General features: G+C 39.2%; 2 protein-coding genes across 4 annotated transcripts in view; both read right to left on the bottom strand.

Annotated features, from left to right (window-relative positions):
- Window positions 1-6,657: 6,657 nt before the first annotated feature.
- hbp1 (HMG-box transcription factor 1) lies at window positions 6,658-16,002 on the bottom strand. 3 transcript variants are annotated; one of them, XM_030053905.1, is made up of 11 exons: window positions 15,928-16,002; window positions 14,410-14,577; window positions 14,112-14,292; window positions 13,254-13,374; window positions 12,945-13,059; window positions 12,045-12,160; window positions 11,551-11,707; window positions 11,074-11,218; window positions 9,406-9,693; window positions 8,017-8,158; window positions 6,658-7,619 (listed from the first exon to the last, which is right to left on the bottom strand). In XM_030053905.1, exons 2-11 carry the CDS (start codon window positions 14,480-14,482, stop codon window positions 7,602-7,604), a joined length of 1,356 nt encoding a protein of 451 aa, XP_029909765.1. In that variant the 5' UTR covers window positions 14,483-14,577; window positions 15,928-16,002; the 3' UTR covers window positions 6,658-7,601. The 3 variants fall into 3 exon arrangements, with proteins under 3 accessions (XP_029909765.1, XP_029909766.1, XP_029909767.1); XM_030053906.1 differs by lacking the exon at window positions 15,928-16,002 and adding an exon at window positions 14,893-15,921; XM_030053907.1 differs by lacking the exon at window positions 15,928-16,002 and having other exon boundaries at window positions 14,234-14,292; window positions 14,410-14,473.
- Window positions 16,003-16,608: 606 nt separating this feature from the next.
- Window positions 16,609-22,010, bottom strand: part of prkar2b (protein kinase cAMP-dependent type II regulatory subunit beta) — a 7,283-nt gene continuing 1,881 nt past the window's right edge. Inside the window, exons 3-11 of the mRNA XM_030054609.1 lie at window positions 21,193-21,245; window positions 20,955-21,038; window positions 20,612-20,718; window positions 20,244-20,397; window positions 18,972-19,073; window positions 18,806-18,880; window positions 18,615-18,683; window positions 18,363-18,498; window positions 16,609-18,145 (exon numbers count right to left, since the gene is read on the bottom strand). Coding sequence (XP_029910469.1) covers window positions 18,012-18,145; window positions 18,363-18,498; window positions 18,615-18,683; window positions 18,806-18,880; window positions 18,972-19,073; window positions 20,244-20,397; window positions 20,612-20,718; window positions 20,955-21,038; window positions 21,193-21,245 — 914 coding nt within the window. The 3' untranslated portion in view covers window positions 16,609-18,011. The remainder of the gene's footprint in view (window positions 18,146-18,362; window positions 18,499-18,614; window positions 18,684-18,805; window positions 18,881-18,971; window positions 19,074-20,243; window positions 20,398-20,611; window positions 20,719-20,954; window positions 21,039-21,192; window positions 21,246-22,010) is intronic.

Genomic DNA, 22,010 nt, shown 5'->3' with positions numbered 1-22,010 from the left:
GGGCAGGCAATCCCAGACATGCACTGCTGTTCACCAGCCACCTAATTGAAATGTTACAGGTTGAGTGTGTGAGTGCATGTATGCCATTTAGCTTCTCAAGTGGAGACATCCTTTGCTCAAATTGGTCCCACAAAACCGTCAGAATGCTCCATAGGAAGTTTTAGCTTCACCAAATGTCTAAAATCTCCTATACAACCCTGCACCTGTGCTTACATCCCCAGTTTTCAACATTACTCAGTGATTTCTAAACTACTTTCTAAAAGCTACTGATCTCAGCAACAATAAGCAAATGGGTCAGCTGATTCTTCTGGCTTGAAACAGACAACTCAGCAGTTCAGAAACCAGTTTGTTCAAGCAAACAATTATACCAACAGCTGAGGGTGATGCATCACAACTCACCCCAGCTATACTATAACTATACTATTACATTTAAGATGTATAGAATAAAGCTATTAAAGCAATACAGAATATACACACACATATACCACTCACACTGAGTGTGTTTTGACTTTTTATTTAGTGGCTTAGTTTGAGGATCTGGCCATTCCAACAAAAACAAACTTCCCAATTGACACAACAAAGTGATTGATGGAGTGATTGAATTACCAAAGAAGTACTTGAAAATACAATTAGTCTCTGCAACCTCTTTCGGCTCACAGTCTGATAATGAACATGAAAGAAGACTTTGAAACCAAGCTGCTTTTTTGTACCATTTTGTCACAAGATTATGTCTCCTCCTCCTCCTCAGATGGACCCAGCGGGGTCCATCTGAACACAGAGATGTTAACTGAGGACTCATTGTCACAACTGTTTAGAAGGAGCACCACTGGACGTAATCTACACAAGCCACTGGTAGACCAGATATCAGGGATTTACCCAGACGCACACACAGGCTTAGAGGCTGCAGGCTATTAGGTTTACATTGATGTCTCTAAAGATTCAATAAAGGATAAGGTTCCCAGATGCAAAGCAGTGCTTTGTTCCCTTCTCCCATGTCCTTGCACAGGCTACAGTTTCTGTCTGACACTTCTATTCACTGTGTTAACTCAACTGCCAGGCTATGACATTTTGCCACACCACTGACCTTGGGATTACTTTTGTGAGGAGTGCACACAAAGGAAAAGGAACCTCATGCAGACTTCTGTAGAATGACAAATGCACACATGCATTGTATGTACACAAACACGCGTTCATACATGTACAAACAACCACTAGATTCAGCATCATAGCCACCGATTTTGACACCAAGCTGTGTCTCTTCTCCGTCCATGTGTGGGTAAATTGCTCAAGCCTGATTAACTCAGGATTTAGATAAGGGAATTAAACAGTGAATGTTTTATTTCAGAAACGGTAATAGGTTTTGGTGATGTGTGTAAAGCACCTCTGGGAGTTTGCCACTGTTTAATCTTGGGAGCAACTCAGGGTGTGAATGGGACAAATAGAGTGTTAACCTTCCCCAGTTCTTCAGAGTCGTTTGACCTTTTTAAGAATTTAACAACCCGTTATATATGTCCTTGTTATGAGACACGCAGTCCTGTCTTCGCACCATCATGGCTAAAGCACAAACACTGTGTTCCCACATCTTTGAGGTTGCACGTCCACTTAGAGAAATGATGAAAGTCGCTTGACGTTTAACTACTTCATGACTTATTCTCATCTATGTGGTTATGCATGAATCAAATGCAAGCACATCTGCATCATGTAAACATTGTAACATAACAGCTCTTTGCTGCTGTGGGTTGAATTAGAACCAGTAACTTCACTATCTTCATTAAATACCGTGCTGCATAAATTTGGATGGTTTTATTGGTTTTTCATTTGAATTTGAATCTCATAATGAGGTAACAATATTACATGAGTGTGCAATGGCTCAGCAATGAATGAAACAAGCCAATTATTTCGTAATTCATACTAAAGTGGGTCAATTATCAATGGATAATTTTCTATCAAGATCTTACCAAGTGTTTTTTATGAGGCTATATATGCAAAATTACTTTTTAGTTTGCTTCCAACATTCAATTTGGTGTTAGCAGTGCACTGAGTAAACTTCAGTTCTCTCTTACTATCAGTAAATAGCTGGAACATAACGTGATTGGTGTTCAGGTGTCTGTCTTTGTTTGTACTCTGTATCTGCTTTGCCTGCCTGCCTCTCTCTCTCTCTCTCTCTCTCTCTCTCTCTCTCTCTCTCTCTCTCTCTCTCTCTGTCATGTCTCGATGTGTCATTAGGGCTGTGCTCTGGGCTTATTGATCTCTAAGAGACGTTAATCACATTATGGAGGCTTGAGTAGTATCTTTTGCTTTAGTAAACACAGGAAATGACGATCTGAGGCTGATTGTGTTTACTGAGTTCAGTCATGTACCAACTCAAGCTTCCATCTAGAGCCCTGAGTATAATTGCTTGGGAACGTTAATTCATTGATGCACAGACCATAATAAAATCCCATTACATCTCATTTTATGACCAAGAGGATAGTCTTCACTCTCCAACTTCCTTTGCCTTCCTCTGCATGGTTGAAAATGGTTTAATGGTTTGCATGGTTTAAAAAGTCAAATCACCTTGTTGTGGAAGAAAACATCTGCTGGACTCTAAAACCAATCACCTGGTGAGTGTTATGCTGGTAGTGAGGCTTCTGTGTATCTACATGAACAAGCGGGTTTGTAGGCCAGGGCCGCTCTGGGCATTAGCAGATTAGTATGCTATGCAGCGAATTGTGTCCTGGCCCTTGCGGAGCGTTGTTTAACTCTTATGTGATTTCTGTCCTCTCGGCTGGTCAGCTGTCAGACCACAAAGTGCAAATTCTATCAGCAGGGGTTTATTCAATTCAGCTCTCTGTTGCCTGAAAGCTGTGGACCAAGAAAATGGAAAGATTTTCTCCTTTTCACAGTGTTCACACACCATCCAATTAGGGCTCCGAAACACTGGGGAGAGAGCGATAGGCAGGCGGAGATGTGGGCAGTACTAAAGGACAGAGGAAGAACGGTAGTGTGACAGGTTATAAAATATTGTTGGAGAAGGAGAGAGTAAGACGAGGAAGGGGAACCTTGGACCCAAGTTCCCAGTCTTTAAGAGTGTCGTTGCTGTCGTGGTGTAGCAGCATTCTTGCCTTGATGGACATTTGCTAATCAGACTTCTATTTAAAAGCCATTTATAGATGATTTATAAATTAGTCTTTATTGAAACACCCTGAATATGCAAATAATTGCAATAAAATAGAACAGGAATGGCAACAGCTTTGCTTTTGTGATCAATGTTTCCTTAACTTAAAACATTAAAACCTGAATTTACACCTTAAATGAAAGATAATATTTTCAGTAAAATGTACGGCATTTTAAATATATTTTCAGTCATCAATTTAGTGCTATATTAAGAGAAATCAAGAACGCTTTCATGGTATTCTTGATTATAACAAAGACTGAACTACCCATGAATGGTACCTTTTGTTGCCGTCAATTATGTGAAATTAAGGTGCTCGATCTTGAAATTAAGAACTCATCAAAGCGTGTGTTGTGTTTTCAGGGGCAGTCTAAGGTAAAATGAAGGTTTTGTGTTTCATTGTGTTGTGCTAAAATAATACAGTCATTGTTATGCAGACTGATCATCATAGACATTCAACATACTGCATTTGTGTTTTAAATACTTAACCAGTTAACCAGTGGGCTGAGACACTACGCCGCAGACTAGAATATGTTGTCTCACAGTGCCAGCTGAGGGATAAAAGCTCATCAATGACTGGAAAAGTAAAAGGTTTCTAGCACAGATTCCCAGCAGGCACCATTCCTGGCTTCCTCACTGTACCTCAAAGGTAGCTTATACTGAAGAAGTACTTCTGGAGCCCCCTTGGGTCTTTAAGAGGCTTTATTTTGCCACAGTGGAGTGAAATGGTGTCACTTGGGAGTTCAGCATCCCATTTATCATCACCTATGGACAGTTCTCTAGATCCTTCAAATGTTTGAGGTATATTTTACACTCCAGAGAAGCTCTGGCAAAAACAAATGTGCGAGGTGGTATTGGCTATCGGGACAAACCTTTTCCCTGTCTGAGATCTCTATGACCTGGAACCCTTTATCTTTGTGACTGACCTCTTTCTCATGTGCGTCGCCTCTGTGCTGTCACTACTGACAAACCACTGAACCCACCGCAATTTGCAGCACTGTTCAAATGTCAAGCAGGCATTCAAGGTGCTGGTGATCGTGGAGAAAAGAGGATCCACTCACCTTTCTACTTGCAGTATTGGTGTGAATGTCAGCTGCATGTCCTTTAAATTCACAGAGCATTTTGTGCAGGGATTTCAAACACAGGCCTTCCCTTTCCAGGTGGCAGATGAGCATGAACATGCAAATAAAATCTCTGTGACGGTTTTGTTCAGTTTTCTCAAGTGGTACGGTACATATCCAACTTGAATAAAAATGAGGATACGTGTTGTATGAAACAGTCTCCAGCTGAAACCGCTTCACTTATTTGAAGAAACAAGATGATTTTTATGGAAGTGGCCCTGCACAGAAGCTCACACACACAGGTTTACTTCACTCCAACAAGGACAGCAAGAGTCTGCTATCTTTCAGTGAATTACTAAAGCTAATTGCCCCTAATTAGGAAGCCTTGATTAAGGTGCAGCTTCTGATTTAGGAGGAAGCCGGTAGTGATGATTTCTGCCTCAGCTTCTCCCTTTCCTAATTGTTCATTTTATTATTCATTTGTACTTTAATTGTTCCTGTCAAAAGGCCTTATGCATAATGCAGGCCATTTGTGCTGTGCACCAATGAGCCCCAGATTTATTCTACAGGTTGCATCTCAATAACCATAATCACCTCGATTACTTCATTATTACTTTCCTACTTAATATATGATTTAATTGCATCAACCATATTCAGAAAACCTGTTGACTTGTACCTGACCGGAACTGCACCATCTTGACACACATTTTTTCAGTTTTTCATCTGTTTCTGATCCTCTCTGTACAGCACCCATTAAAAATCAAATGTGATTAAAAAAACAGCTTCTACGGGCATGACTTAATTTAAAATACATTATTATATCATGTTCTTTTATGTATGCTTCATTGTGTATATGCACACGATGAGACTCATAAACAGAAGGTAGCTTTGCATGCATGTTGTGCCATCTGCATCTTCTTCCAATGTTACAAAAGCCTGAATTTTAAAAAAAAGAAGTGTTATATTCCTGATTGCAATCACAGCTAAACATTAACAAGTTCATCCTTTGAGCATATGATTGTATTGAGAGCTAGAGGCAGAGTAAGGCACAACTTGCCATTCTTCAAATCTGTGCACCATAAAGTATTCAGCTCTGCAGATCGTTTTGGAGTGCCCTGTTGTGGATATGCTATAATTAGATTCCTATGCTTGAAAGGCTTGGAGGGTGTTGATCATTGTTATTTCATGAGGCATGCACTGCTTTGAATCCCCTCCATCCAGGCTAGTGATTTTCTCCGTGCAAACATGACCCTCAAGATATCCATACACATGAAAACAAGGACATTCTAATGCCCGTAAATCATCAAATCAGCATTCCTTTGAGAGGCATTCTGGTTCATGCCTCATAGTATAATATCATTAAGTCAATCATTTACCATAAGTGCTTACAGTTTCCTAAACCTCAAAGATAATCATGTCATTGTCATCCCTTATATAGCAATTTTATCTTGCACAAAGAGAGGACTGATATGAGGGAATGTTTGCAGTATCATAACACTGACAAAAAAACGGCATGTCATACACTGAAGAAAAGTGGAGTGTGAGCGCCCTCTGCCTTCAACAGTGGGAATGTTGTCCTAAAATGGAGTATTCATTTTTACGCCAACATTTATAATATTCTGTCTACATACATGTGCAAGCACCTGAAAACAAGGTTACTGAGGCAAACATATGTTACATGTAATTAAATCTGTCTGTAGACTTGCCGCGAAACATGCTATTGTGTCTACAGCCGATAACTTATGATAATGTGTTCTTTCATTTTGGCTTCTTTCAGGTTCTTTTTCATCTTCAGGGTAGAGGCCAGGACGCCAGTCGTAACATTCAATTACAAAACTTTAAAGTTGTCCTCATTCAAGGAGGGAATAAATATGTGTGACAATATGTGTGTCTCTGTTTGGCTCTCATCCATGCACATATGCTAACACTACTGATTTACTGAGTGACACACCTCATAGCCTTTCTGCAGTTCATACATGCTGTGGATTTAGTGGTTGTTGGACTTTAAGATCAGTGTCTACTATAGGCTGTACACGCTTGAGCCATTTTAAGCAAATCTGACGTAACTTTGTTTGAAGTTGTGTTCATGAAACTGACATGCAGTAACACTATGATAACCGTGACACGATTGCTTTCATGAACATTAATTCATATTTATGACTGCTGTCATTAAATGTCATTCAGTGATATAATTTCCTTCAAAAAACTGGCAAAGACAAATATGAAATTTGCTGGGAATTGACTAAATGACAAGTCATAAATATTCATTGATGTTCAAGTCAGCTATCAGTGTTATGTCAGTCTTATGAATACAACTTCAAAAGTGTGTTACCAGTTTGTCTGATGTAGCATGTCACTCAAGGACAAGCAGTTCTTCATGATAGGAGACAATATCTTTCAAAAAAAAATACAGAAGCAAAAATAAACGACCAGACACTTGGATATAATGCAAGATGCAAGTTTAAAAATTTATTTATAATACAAGGATATTCTGTGCAAGAGGTTGGTGGAGGGTGTGAACCTGTACATTATCAACAAAGCACTATAAATTCCATAGCAACCTGCAAGCAAAACACGGCTACTAAGCCATGATCGAGTCAAACAGCTAACATCAAGATACATGTCGTATTATACAAATGGTTTCCACAAGTATACAATGGCTGTATAAGATTAGATTACATATTTATATAAAGTGCAAAAGAAATGCAACACTTACAGTGAAGGCCCGGCCCTGAAGTGCCTTGTAACTGGATGTAAACCTACCACCACACGAATAAAGCCTCCTCATCATATGGCCAGGTGGTTGGGCAAGCACAGTCTACGGCCTCGGCAAGGCAGTTATCACAAACTATTGGCCAAGTTCAACTGCTGAATATATACTGTATTACAAAATGTATGAAAGGGTTACCAATCTGTGCAATATATTGAATTGTACAAATATAATCAATATGAACGGTTGTGAAAAACGTTATCTAAAATTCCCATTTTTACAATTATAAATAGACACTTGTTGTTTACTGCTCCTTCTACACTGAGCATAGCACCACAGGGTCTCATTTTTCAAACCTAGAAGTATGAAATAACCTGAAATACATGAGCAGATTCATTCTTATTCAGAGGAATAAGACATCTCTGACATAAAAAGATATAAGAAAATATAAGCACTGTTAGTTACTAGATTACATGTTTTGTTTATAGTTCATAATTGTTGTTTCTCTTAATGTTTTGTCTCTATAATGTTTCAAGGTTATACGAAGCAAGTGAATTCAGCATCACAGTTGAGTCTCAAGAAAACAGGAGAGCAAAGAGGCATCAAGCGGTCAGTCAGACTCAGCCCAGCACTTCTCCACATCAACCAGCAGAGTCTGGGGATTCTGGGGGATTATCTAGGTCTGCTGGGAACCCTGTTGAAAAACAAAATGAGTTGAATTATTATTATTTATCGTTTATTGGATAGGGACTGAAACAATGTGTACAACACTTTGTAGCAGATGCTAATTTGCAACACCCTAGAAGCTTTTGTAAAAAAAAAAAATAAGAGTAAAGAATAGAATGCAAATTGACTACAGCAAGATACAATAAAACACACATTTAGCAGTATTATAAATAAAGATTAAAAAGTAGAAAAGGACACAGTTCTAAACAGTGGGAAAATAGTCATAAAGAAGGCTTAAGGAAGACACTTGAGTGAACACAGAAATGATGTTCATGCAGAATATGTCCACATGCAGTAAAATGTGTCTGGGAGGTGGAAGAAAAGGCGTGAGGACGACACAGGTCAGTGGTGCTTTTGCTCCTTACTGAGTTGGTTCTTTTGCGTTTCCAGCAGTCTGGATTCAGTCTTTTCTGCTCCTCAGCCAGAGCCTTGGCCTCCATGGTGTACATCCTCCTCTCCTCGCTCTTCATCTTCTTCCACTTGTCACCCAGGATCACACTTATGGCTCTGGAGTAAAGTGTTACAGTCAAAAGATCAACACCTCACTTGTTTCCGGTCAATGTCTTGACATGCTCTCTGTGATTTTTTTTCCCTTTTTTCTGATCCTTTATTTATCTGAGTAAAGTGAACTGAGCCAGTGTTCAGTGTTCCAGCATTTGATGTGTGCATCATCTGACACTAATACAAATTTGTTTCTATCAGGTGGAGTACCAGCTCCTTTAGTCAGTTCCATCATCTGAATCTATGAAATATATTAGGCTTTGAAATAAGCAATTCATTTGCAAAATACGTTTCAAAATACGTTTCTTCTTGGCATTTAAATGAATAAAAAGAACATGAAAATAAAACTACAGTAAAGGTTCTACAATCTCACACTGCTGAAAACACACACAGGAATGATTACTCTAGTGAGCCATTTGAAATTCTAGCTATAACAACATATTCACTAGTTATAGTGAGGGAGTGAAAAATGACTGGATGATACACAGTTTTTAATAAAATGATCATCAATATGATTTATCAGTCTAACACTAGTTGGGGGTTAAATGGTTTCGCTTAAGTGCATTAAACACACTTTCTCTTTTGGTCCACAGATTCTAATCTGTAATCACACAACAAGACACTCACTTCTCCTACCTCTATTCTAACCCTGTAAAACATAAGTCAGCACACTACTGTATCAGTACCCAATATGTGATCATGATAGAACTGGGGAAAAAATAAATTAATTAATTAATTAAAAAAAAATAGAGTCCCCACCTGCATATTTTAACCATTTGCCTTTATGTTTTATTCTTGGAGCACCACCGTTTTATTTTATCATCACTCTTTGGGACTACTTGAAGAGGCTAGCTCTGTGCTAAACTCCACCAGTGTTCACTTACACTTTCACTGACTTTTAATCCAGGCTGTTGCTCGGGGCTCTAAAGCCATTGTCCAGCCCACTCAGTAACATTTCACACAAAGGGTCTTTCATTTTGTAGCGAGTCAGTACACACTGTACCACCCTGACCCTAAGCCGTATTTCGTTACAATATCCCTGATCTCAGCTTGTTCATAACGTAGAGTGACATCACACATTAAGGAGAACGTCACTGTGCTGTGTGCTGTGGCACAATGATAAGGCCATTCCTTCATTCAAATTAAACAAGTTGCTCTACAGAAAAGGCCGCAGCATATATTGTGGTGTAAATGAGTGCAATGGGAGTCACAGATGTCTCCACTTTCCCTACAGCAAAACAAAGGCTACACACCTGTTATCTTTCCCAGGATACATCTGCGTGTACTCCACCCTGTACTTTTTAGCGAAGAGCATGAAGGCATTCATTGGCCGCTTGCATTTTGTGGGTGTGGCACCACTGGCTGTCCCTGAGGTGTGGCTCCTGTTTGATTTGCTACTAGAGGATTGGGGGGAGCTGGAGCGCTCCAGTTTATCACAGTCTGGGCTAACAGCGCCCCCGCTGGACTGGGAGGTCCTGCGCTGGCGAGCCATGCTGCTGAGAACATACACTGCTGAAGAGTCCAGCGGGGTGAAGTCATAACTGCAAGAGGTGAAAAGAAGCAAAATGAAAAAAAAAAAAAATGAACATTACATTTTCATCACTTTCATCACATTACACTCTAGAAGCCTCCATCAGCACAGAATCCATATGGAAACAGTGTTAACTTTGTCATGAAAATAAACTCACAGTTTATTTTCATTGACTAATGTCAATATTCAACAGAGTATCAACTTTGTATCAGTTGAGTTTTATAATTGAGTCGATGTAGATATGTAACTTCATATCATCCTGTCCAATGTAAACACTAAACTTATTATCAATAGACTATTAGTTTATTTTTAACATTAGGCAGTCGACATACAGTGATTCCATGAGCTACAATGTTGCTGTAAAGTACAGGCAACTGAATGCATACAAAGCCTTGTGATATTGCACATCTGACTTTTACAGTGGTTGGCAAAATGAAATATGAAGGCCATAGCTGAGTGTAGCACCCTCATTTATCATTTTTTATGTTCAGTAGTTAACAAGAAGACACTGAGTAGAGCGCAGACCTCTGCTAATGTGTCAGCCTGAAGTTACTGCCCTACTTCTGCTAAACCATGCCACCTTGCAGCAATGCCATTCTCACAAAACATGCCCCTTTTCACCAATCAGTGGGGAAAGTTGGTCAGTGTCACATTGACCGATAAACAACCTGCACAAAAAGTTAATCAGGTCTTTGTTGGCTCTTGGTCAACGTCCCTACTTCCATGGTGTTACGTGCACGCGCTTAGAAATTACGAGCATATTTGTGCATAACACCTCTCACTTTTGGCAATGCTGTTATGATGGGAAATACCCCTTTAGGGCAATCAATGTGCAAGGTTGGTCAATGCCCCCTGACCCATGGCCAACCACTGTGCCAGGTTTTGTGAAAATGTGTTTGGCCCTGTTTGTGCTAAACCCCGCCTACTGCCACAACTCATTTGAGGCTGACTGACCCAAAATGTTAATCATGTCGCTGCTGGCCCATGACCAACCTCCCTATCAAGTTTTGTGCAAATCCGTTGAGTACTTTTTCAGTTGTCCTGCTGATGGACAGACAGACAAAGGAAGAGGAGTGATCACATAATCCCCCTGCTGGTGGTTTAACCTGTTTGGTGAAGGTAAAAACAAGGCTAGACAACTTGCAACTACACTTTATTTAAGTAATCACTCCTTTCAAACTGTCCACAACCAGTTTCAAGCAGTGCTGTTTTTCTGCATGTGGGTGCATCTTCAGCAAACAAGTCTCTGCATTACATGTTTTCACCTCTAGGTTTCATAGATTTAAGAGCTAGTGGCCACATATAATAATAATGATCACAGTGACTAATGAGTGGAACCCTTTAATTTCAGTCTTTTATCAGACAAGACAAGATTGGTTGCAGGGCATACCTCCTGAAAGTATCAAAGACGACAGAGTCATCACAGTTAATGGCATCTGGGTGGTTTGGTGGCAGACACAGGTCACCCAGCTGCATCTCGTAGCAAGGAATCCCATGGTGCACCACGGTAAGGCTCGGATAAAAGGAGGACCACCCTGAAAAGAAGAAAGAAGTGGAGATGGAAAAACACTGACAACTTTCATACTAAGAGCATTCATTTCTGAACATTTCAACATATGGAGCAAATGGTTTGTATTTGACCAGATTAAATTTGGTAAATGGAGGCTTTTGCTGGCAAAGACAGACTGGAAAGAAAGTTACAGATATTACTGTGGAAATTATTACTTTGATGTTGCTGTTATTTGGCGCCAACAAAGCAGACTCTAGCAAAACCCCAAAAACCACAGTGCATGTATAATCTGCGGTCCATATTTTATTCTCTTTGTTTGGAAATGAAAACAAAAGTATACTTGTATTTTTTTATTACCTTTGTTTTTGACAAAGAAAGGGTGATCCAGTCGACATTCGGCCGTTAAAAGACCATCATCGGGTGATCCAGGGTCAAAGGTCAGTTTGAGGACTGCCTGTCCAAAAGACACTGTCTCTTCATGGCTCACCAACTTCAGCCCCTCTAAACCATAATTCTGCAAATTAACATCAAAAGCAGAAGGCATCAGCCAATCAGATCACAGCTAAGTCACCAGGGAGATAATGTGAAACCCACCAAAGAATTGGTATCTATCCCCTGTCAGGTAGTGTCAATAGTGCCTGTCCTCATAGCTGGTTTCGGTTACACTTCCATGAGACTGCCACTGTAAATCAATGTGTATGAAATGTGCTTCTGTACTCATGAGTAAGAATATCTTGATTTTAACCTGAAAGATAAGCTAAAAGTCAATGATGGACTTTAGTCAGAGTACTGCAGATGACTAGAAATTATTCCAAGATGTATCATGATTTAAAGATGTACCATGTGCCTACCTTGAGAGAGGATGATGGCATCATGGTTTCATCATCTGAGTCGTCATCAGAATCTCCGAGGTCATCGGCATCTTGCCATTCCACATTAGGTCCTTTGTGGAAGCGGAGGCGAGTTCCTTAACATAAAAACAACAATGTAAACTGAAAGAAAATGCAGCTGTATGCAGAGACTAACCAACAGAGATGAGTAGTTAAATGGCTGTTGTGTTGCTATTTGGACACTAGAGGGCAGTATTTCTCTGTAATTTGTCTGAGTCTTGTGCATTCAGGATGACAGGATTTGTTGAGGGAAGGTCATTTCAGGAGAGCATAGACAAAAGATTTATGGCAGTGCCTCCACAGCTGCTAACCCAGTACAATCCTGATTACTTGTAATCTGCAAACTTTGAGGGCTGAGCACTTCAGGGAAGTGTAATTCCAATGGTCATATTATTTTCCAGGAAACTCGTAAGAAAACCTCATGTTGTATTTATAACTATGTGTGTAAGTGTTTGAGTGTCTTTGTGTACACACTGGGATTAGGGCTGAGCAACATGGACAAAACCAAATAACACACTATTTTTAAGCACCTCGATATCAATATTGTGGCAATATTGTAGGAATAAGTATTGGTGCTCTCTCCTAAGAGTTTAACACGTGAGGTTTTTGATAAAAAATCATTTGTAATGTAGGGATGATGGCCAAAAAGGTAAACACACATACCAGCACAGCTGGAACAGCCTAATAAAATCAGGAAATGTCATCCCTTTACTGTAATGCTGCTTTTAAAACCAGGAAAAGACAATTATGCCATATTGCAATGTCCTTAACCACAGATGAGATGTAGCAGTACAGTAATATCAACATATTGCCCAGCTCTAACTGTGATATGCATCTTTAGATGAATGTGTATGTATGCACCTTTCAGGAAGCAATGCCAGGCTGTGGAGGGCCAGGAATGAGACCAGGCCATGTCTTCATCATCGGAGAATGATGAGGACATGGAGAAAACTCCAGACTCTGATTCACTGCTGGCCTGTTGGAGATAAATAATAGTAAAAAAAAAAAAAAAAAAAAAAAAAGTTTAGAATGATATCAATATACACAGCAAGTGTAATACATAGGAAAACAACACTACCAAATAAATTATATATGTGAGAATATAATCAGTGTATCTATAGATATGGATGGTCCTTAGGTCATGAGATATGCTTTGATGTTAAGGGTTACCCTGATGCGCCTGCGCTCCCTGAGGTGGCCTCTAGAGGGGTTGGGTGCACTGCTGGCTAATGGTGGCCTGGCATAGGAATGTAAACTGTTACTGGTGCCAAAGATGTGGACAGGAGATGACCTGAAAAGAACAACAAAAGAGAGTTATGAATCATTAAATGTGTGTGTGTACATGGGTGATACATGTTTATGATACTGATTCATTCGACTGCATTTATATTTGATTGCCTTGATGCATCAATTATAAATTCTGCCGATTCCACTGCACTGATTTTCTAAACAAAACAGAACAAAACAGAAAAAAAATAAACAAAAAAAAAAACAGAATGATGATTCTTCATGAAAAAAGACAGCATATTTTAAATTACAACTTTTTTTGTCAATATAATCATTAGTATAATTATTATTTGGTTGAATAATGTTAAATCAATTATGCTCTGATTTTTTTGCATTTCAAGATATGGGATATACAATTTTTGAAAAAGGATACACAGTACGGATTCAGGTCATTGACTCAAATCATGGTTTACAAGCTCAAAGAGAGAGCATTCCAGAAAGCAAAATCATTCTTAAATCAAATGAGTGAATCAAACCTAAATCTCTGTCAAGCCAAAGATGTACTCTCACTTCTCTCACATTCCTAATGTTTATATATATAGTCTACAACTGTACATCCTACAATGTCCCCTTTCACTGAATAAGAAGTCCTTTTGTCCCTGCATTAGATGCGTACTTATTGTATGAACTGCAATTATGCTATGAAATCACCAAGTTGAAATACTGCACATTTAAACATTAATTTAAAAATTCATTGTAATTAAAGTGATTTTATAGATTCTAGCATGCATGTCTGGAGACCTCTTGTGAGGAGCATCCTTCAGGAGCGGGCTCTGAGGACTGGTGGCAATGTTGGCCAGCTCAGTGAGCCAGTTGGTGCTGGGAGAGCTGCTGAGCTCCTGGTGAGACACTCCTGCTCCCACCTGAAACAAACCCGGAGACCTCTGGTCCTCCTCCACCTCCTGCAGCTCTGGCATATCATCTAGCGGGGGCGACATGGAGAGATCAACAGTTAATAATGTTATAAATCTGAAAATCTCAGATGCTTGAATGTGTAATGTGACATATTACTGACGTTGCTTTGAAGGTTCAAAATTACCATAATCCATGTTGCACCCAGGTGAGGAGGGCAGGTCCTCATTACACTTGAGCGGATCAAAGGAGTCATCCATTCTTGCCTTCTGCTGTGTTTCCTCTTTATTCACAGGCTCCAGATCAGGTTTTATTTTGCTTCCTACATCATATTATGCCACGCCAACTGGCCTGACTGTCGAGAAAATGAGCACAAAATTACAGATTTCACAGAGAAACTGAATCTGCTGCACAGTGCTATTTCAGTTTATTCAGTAGTACTGGCCAACTTGGAATTACAGACACAAGAGTATCTCTGTGACTTCATTAATACTGCTGAAAGCCAGTTACTTGCATATTTACTAACTAATGGTTTAATAAAAGCATAAAAAACTAAATACTGGAAATCTAGACCATTCGGCTTAAAAACATGAGCTATAAAAGGCATTTGAACATAACTGAATACAAACCAAGACCTGACAAGATACACTGCAAGAGGTGAATTCCATACCATCACTATAGTGAATAAGGTGGGGGAACCTTGCTTGAGGGAATCCTTTGTCTGTGGATCAACATAGCAAACCTCTGTGACAGACTAGTCATGTGACCCATTGCGTGCAGGCCTTGTTTATAAACTTAAAGGACTTGGCGCATGCGCAACAGAACCCATTCATTCATAACTGCGTAGCATAAATGATCAATAGCTTGATGTCGTTTATTAGCAGCAGATCGAAGGCTCCAAATTACATTGGAAAAAACATAACTAAGAAAATAAATGGCATATTAGCCTATTTCAAGCGCGTTTCATGCCATTTGATCTTTGATTACGTACAAAGTAAAGAATGAAATGTGATTTTTTTTTAAAACAACAGACTGTATGGGAAAAAAGGAAATGCAGAAAAATCGCAAGAAACAACCGATTTTAACCTTATGTTCTGGCAACCCGATCGAATAAGTTAGCCTTCAGGCGCTGCAAGATTTGACAAACAGGGCAGAGCCGCGCTCCGACTTCATGTGTTACGCTGTTGTTTGATTGTGGTGATTAATCTGAGTTCATTCATCAAAAGTGTTTAAAAAATATATCTCCAGAGAGGATTTGTGGGAGCAAGGCCTAGTGTTTCCCCCGCTCCCCAAAAGGAGCAGCAGAAACGCAGAGGCTGTCGAGTCTGCACTGTAAACAAAAGAATGTCAACAAGTTGAGGCATGACGCAACCTCTCTGCCCCGTCCAAAATGAATGAGACGAAAAACTCTAAAAGTGATTTTTCGAGATGTTCGCTTTTGTTACAACACGGTTTGAACGTTGGAAAATCTTGTTTTGACACACCAACGGCTGTTCGATAGGTTTGTTACGATCAAAACAAGAAGCGTCACAGTGGGGGAAAAAACGCCAAGCGCGATTTGGCATTCGACATTCGAATAAGCGTATGACAACCTCGAAATTACACAGTTTTATGGTTGCAAACGAACGCAAAGCATAGTGTTTATTGCCAATCTGAGTCTGAACCTTTTGTTTCCTCGAAATCAAGTAGACAACTTCCCACTTACCAAACCTGTCGCCATCAAGTAACTCTCTGGCATTCTCTCGAGGGGTGGGGATAAATGCCTCCAAATAAGACCATCTATTGGTGAATAAAAACGTCAGTAGCGAGAATCGGTGATTGTGATTGGTGGATAGTGCTTATAAAATTCTCGAGGGCGGCGACTAGTTTGTTGACCAAACTCTCATTGGCTGCAAGTACAAGCCTGTTACTACCCAGTTACAGCTGATTGGTAATAACAAGAACAATACAGTTACTTTTTTCTTATCTACAATATTATCAGCTACCCCAAGAAACACTTTACACACCATGGTTTCCAGATGACCCCCCGCCCTTACTATTAGGTACTGTTAGGTGTACTGATTAAGTACTATTTGGTGTACTCATAGTTCTGATAATCAAATGCATGAATGAATGAGTGAATGAATGAATGGACATTTTAAGTAGTGCTAATGCCTTTATTCTGATGTATAATGTATCAAATATTGCAAGGAACGTTTTTGTTGCCAAATAATTTTTGTCTTAATTATCATGAAGGCTAGTAGCAATACTGATGTATTACTGATGTTGATGTACCAGTGAATGAATGAATGCAAGACTGAACTGATGCATGAATGGATGGATTAATGATAGTGGTTGAAATAGTTTTGATGATGTCCTCTCTCTGATCAATAATATTGTGGCAAGCAAATATAAAACTGATCTTTATTAACATGAAAAGTGAAACATACTTTCGGCCTATATCATGGTGTAGCCAAATTACCAGAACTACCTGCACAAGGGGGAAATAAGATTGGAGTGTTTCTTTTATACAGGAAATCAGTGTTAATCATCTCTAAACTATTTAAGCTACAGTAAACCACAGACAAAAATACAGAGGACTGTAATTACTGTATAAAAACAAGAAAGGAACCACTACTGCTTCCTGTCGACAGGAAATACTTGAATATGAATTTCCAAACAGTATTTGTTGTTGGCAGAGGTAGACAGCAATAATGGGTGTATCAATTATAATGTATGTTTCACAGATACAAGAACAGTATAACTTAAATTTTACACTAAAACACAGAGAAATCAACTGCTCCAAGACATTGCTTATAACGACTACAGTCTACAAGGGCAATTTATCAAATTAAAGGTATAACAGTAAATACTCAAATTGTACAGCAATGTATATTCTTACAAAACTATGAGCTATCTGAAGTTTATCTTGTGCAAAAGCATAGTATTAGGCTAACAGCCACGAAACACTTACTAACAATGAGATACAGTTTAGGTATTCAAGGAAAGAAATCTCATGACGGGGGAAATGTATTTCTTAAAAAGTTGGCCCACTACCACCACAGGGAAGTCTACATTCTCTGGTGGTCACAAGTAAATGTGAAAGGTGTTATCCAAAAACAGGATGCAGTTCAGAAGTAAAATGATTCGCATAAATATTTCCAACTTACTAACACTACTGATTTCTTCTCATGTTGTGGCACTTTAATACCAATGCAGTTCATGGTGCGAGTGTTTCCTACACTGCAAGAGTCCCCTCTTGCCAAAAACAACAAGAGAACATAACATAACAGTTCACAAGTGATCCAGCAAGAAATTACCTTTGGTGTGAAATTCTAACAAGGAGTATTCTGAAATTTACAAAGGATATTATGCTGTAGGCCTAACCATGAAACTGTGGCATAGACGTAAAAAGAGTTAACAAGTGTTCAATATACAAACAAATAACATACAGTATGTGACAGTGACAAAGGAAATGCACACTCAAAATTTAAGGTGAGAGTTAAGTGGAATCTATTTTAAACAACCTTTAAGCAACTCTGCTTTGGCTTACTTAACTTTTGTCATAATACTTGAATGGGCTGCTTTAAAATACGCCTTCTCTTATCTCAGATACTTAAGTTAGTCGGCTGGTCTATGTTTGTTTGTAAGTGTAAATCACAAATATTTTTAGTGGAATTTCACATTTTTTATGAGAAATTTGGGATGGGGCAGGGGGTTGGTTGGGGGCAGTGGGGTCACCCATGAAAGACTTTTTTCTTTTTTTCCCCCCATCCTCTAAATCATGGTCCGTTATTTCCATTCTAAATTTCATGCATTTTGTTCCTCAATGTCAGTGCTACAACCAAACAGGGTGACCAGCTGCTCTTCATAGTTTGCAATGTTTCTCTTCATGATGTCCATGCATGGGCCAAGCAATCTCTCAAAGGCCTGAACGTCCATGACTGCCAAAGAAAAGAAAAGGAAAGAAAAAAAGGAAAAGACAGACATAGCTTTAGGAAAGTTCTGCCACTGAAAGATGTACAACATAGCAGCCCGAAGACATGTTTTTACTCATATTTGTGTCCTCCCACGTAGAAAGATAAATGAAAAGCGGGTGGTACACTAGGAAAACTTGTCAAACAAAATTTATGCATGATCATAAAATTTCGGAGAATGTACCCAAACATTTGACGCTTCCCACAGCATAGGCTGATGCAGCTCTGGGCTTGTTTGTGACAAGTGCCAGTTCCCCAAAATACTGGCCTCTGGAGCATGTGGCTATGTCTACCTCCTCTTCCTCTTGGTCTTTTTTTGTCTAGCCAGAAAGAAATACAAACTATAACATACCAAACAGGAAACACCAATGATCTGCATCTTCTCAGAAATGTATATGTCACATTAAACTGGAAGTAGACTATTGTGCAACCATACCCTGCTCCTCTTCATGGTGATTCTAACTTGACCGGACTCAACAATATAGAAGCAATCGGCTAGATCACCCTGTAACACAAAGCATTAGTGTAAATGAGAAACTGTACAGAAAATAAATTTAGATCACTAATATAGTAGCAGAAGATCGAAGAGACCAGTCCAAGTACAGATAAGGTAATGATAATATTCACCTGAGCAATAATCTGTTGTGCATCACTGTATACCTTGGAGGAGAGCACATCTACTACCTTCATTCTCTCTGATAGCTGGGGATGAGAGGAAAATGGGTTAACACCGGCTTTAGCAAAAATACATTCTGCAGTTTCTTTATATTGAAGGGAAAAAGTGGATCTCAACCTCTAACGATGTAAGAAGCGGCAATGTTTCAATGAACGCTTCATACAGCTTCCTTTTCTTGGCATTGTTTTTAACTATGATCCTCCTGAAAGTCAGACGATCCTGAAACACAGATAAAATAGAAGTAATAATAATAATAACGATAATAATAACTCAATGAAGAAAGAACATGGCATATCTGAAAAGTCTGTAATCAAAGGGATAAGTGGCATATGTTTTTTTTCCACTTGAATGTGTTTTCCCTGCAATACTAAATGTCATGATGGCTGAATAGTGTAAGAAACCAGAGTTAAAGACATAACAAGCAGTTTTAATGTTTGTTTTCATTTCCCCTATGTCACAGGAGAAATCATAGGGCCTCTGATTTCAGACAGCCTAAAGAGTAACAAGTACAAAGCTCAACACTAGGGGGCACTGTACGTCAGGATTTATCCATTAGAGCATGTCTTCTCAACCATAACATCATCCAACAGCTGCTACACCCAGGTGCTCATGTTGTGGTGCTGCTGCTTTTAATAATTAAGGCTAAAAACATCTAGGTACTTCTCTGCCATTTTAACAGGATGATAAAAATTTCAGTGGACTGAGACACAATGGAAAGTTGAGCGTCCAGCTGCAAATTGCCCAATTTGTCATGACATAACAAAATGGTTCCAGGACATATTTCATGATTAGTTTTGGGACATGCCCCTTGTTGCATGACTTAGGCGGGGATGTGTTGTATTTAATATCTAAACAGCAAACTGCATCACAGAAAGCCTAATTAAACAGCCTTCACAGCATTATGAAAAAGCCATCAACTACAGAGGTATATGTTATCTAGCTCTCTGGTAGCTCAATGTTATAAGCTTACTGACCACTCTGCTGATATTTCTCTTTAAAAACTATAGAAATGTCAAATTATTCATAATGTGTTCATCAGCCACAGTTTTCACATTTCACTGTCAAACAGCTGGAATGTCCAGCCAGTAAACTACACTGTATACATGTTAATTCAGAGCTAATTCAGTTCATTTAAGTTTAGCTTCATTTACTTCAGTAGACAAATGGCCATGGACACAGTTGGTGCTTTCTCAGTCTTTCTGAATTACATTCGGTGGGTTTTATTTGAGTGTCATGTCAGTAGACTGTATGATCACTGAGGGCACCAACAATTCCAGGAAAACCTCTGACAACGTGGTTTTCGTCTCTGAATCTTATGACGCAGAGTGTTATGAAATGGCAGTACAGAGACGGCTGTGCGACTTCATGGGCGTTTAATGGTTCACTCACCAGGCACCAAAGGGCTCCAGGCGAAGTGGCGATTATTGTAGCTGCCCTCGGGGTGTTGTACATCAACGCCAACTCCCCAAAGCTCCCTCGGTTGTCATAGGAGCCTACCATCTTCTCTGTGCCTTCAACCCTCATGAATATGTTAAATGTCCCACTGAATAAAAACATTGGAGGAGGACAAACACGCAGAGAAAATATAGACATATTTGTGGCATATCGGAATTTTTTCATCTTTTAACAGTTTTGCACTTCCAGTGGCAGTAGGAAGTAGCTTACTGATCTGAGAATCCTACAACAAAAAATACTGATCATATGTATTGATCATATTCACAAATAACCCCTGAGTGAGCACTTAGGTGAAAGACTACCTTTCAATAACATAGAAGTTGTCTCCATCGTCATCTTGATCAATGATGTGCTCTCCATCTGTGCAGAACTTCTCAAACATGGCATCCAGAACTTGAGACATCTCTTCCTGCAATGGCGGGGAATTAAGGGATTTTACAAAAACAATCTGTAACACATTTGCATTTCAATTACTGAAATACTCATGTAGAATCTCAACTACATAAAAATAGCCATCATAAAAAATCATGCAGAGTGCGGTGAGCCACGGCGGGCCCCAGGCTATGTTCTCCTTTGTCTAACTGAAGAGAAGGCAGAACACAATACAGCAGAGCATTGACTGTTACTGAGGAAAACTCCGCTTACCGGTTCCAAATTTTTAAACAGAAGAATGTCCCTACATGCCTCCTGTAGTCTTTGTCTCTGCTTGTCTGTTTTAGGATGGGTGACCTGCAAATAAAAGTGCACTCATGATATATGGATCTGCAGTGGCCTACGCATTGGAAAATTTAATTATGTTTTGTCAAAACTAAAATTCATAGTTCTGCAATTTGAGCCTCAACATTAAAATTAAACCAGTACCACAGCATGACACATGACTTACCCTTGGTTCTTTATCCTCCTCATCTTCATCAGGGTTGAATGCTTCAGCACATACTATGTGACATAGATAAAGAAATTAATGAACTACACATTCACTACTATTTTTATTTATTTATTTTTAACATTTTTTGTTTTGTTTTGTTTTCAGATTGTAATAGATAGTGTATTTGGGAACAATTGAATCTACCACAAACTCAGTGGAACAAAGCTTCATGTTCCTCAGCATTCATCCCAGTTTTTCAGTTAAGGCCAAATCTTTGCCAATATTCACAATCATTTAATACAATAAATCTTTCACTAGGCTTTTTGGGTGTCAAACTTTGAGTAGAAGCAGTGATAGTGGTGGCACCCATACTACAATTCACAGATCCTTCCTGTGTATATCATGGTAAGATGAGGGATGAGGTAGTCATGCCAAAAGCGTCACTCACTGCCTTTCAACTGTCTAAAGTATCTATGTGTTCATGCCACATATTAAGTGATAATTGGTAAGGATTGTGTCTTTCAAGAATTGTTGGGAATACTCTCACTTCTTTGCCCTCACATCTTTATAGTGAGCTTTCATCTCATCTCCAACAGTTAGCAAAGTCAGTTATGAAGATATCTGTTCTGGTATAGTACAGTTCCTCTTGTCCAGCTACAGTTAGGATCAATACACACAATTTCACATAAACAAGAGATTAAGTTTCTTATCAGCAATGCCCTGTGGCCTGGTCCCTTCCTACGTCAGTCATCTTTTCCTCAGGCTCTGGGAGACAAAGTGCTTTTAAAGACGCTATTGTTGCAGAAGATACATCCGTGCTATTACAATAAGCTCAG

This window comes from Myripristis murdjan, chromosome 6 (genome assembly GCF_902150065.1).
Source record: "Myripristis murdjan chromosome 6, fMyrMur1.1, whole genome shotgun sequence".
Classification (NCBI taxonomy): domain Eukaryota; kingdom Metazoa; phylum Chordata; class Actinopteri; order Holocentriformes; family Holocentridae; genus Myripristis; species Myripristis murdjan.
This window is presented reverse-complemented; position numbering and strand designations above follow the sequence as displayed.

Coding starts and splice junctions, on each gene's coding strand:
- hbp1 (XM_030053905.1), bottom strand. CDS start 14,482: ATGGATGACTCCTTTGATCCGCTCAAGTGTAATGAGGACCTGCCCTCC. Junction 11,219..11,550: donor TTTCTTTGTCAAAAACAAAG/GTAATAAAAAAA, acceptor TCTTCTTTTCAG/GGTGGTCCTCCTTTTATCCG. Junction 8,159..9,405: donor TATCCTGGGAAAGATAACAG/GTGTGTAGCCTT, acceptor ACTTTACTCCAG/AGCCATAAGTGTGATCCTGG.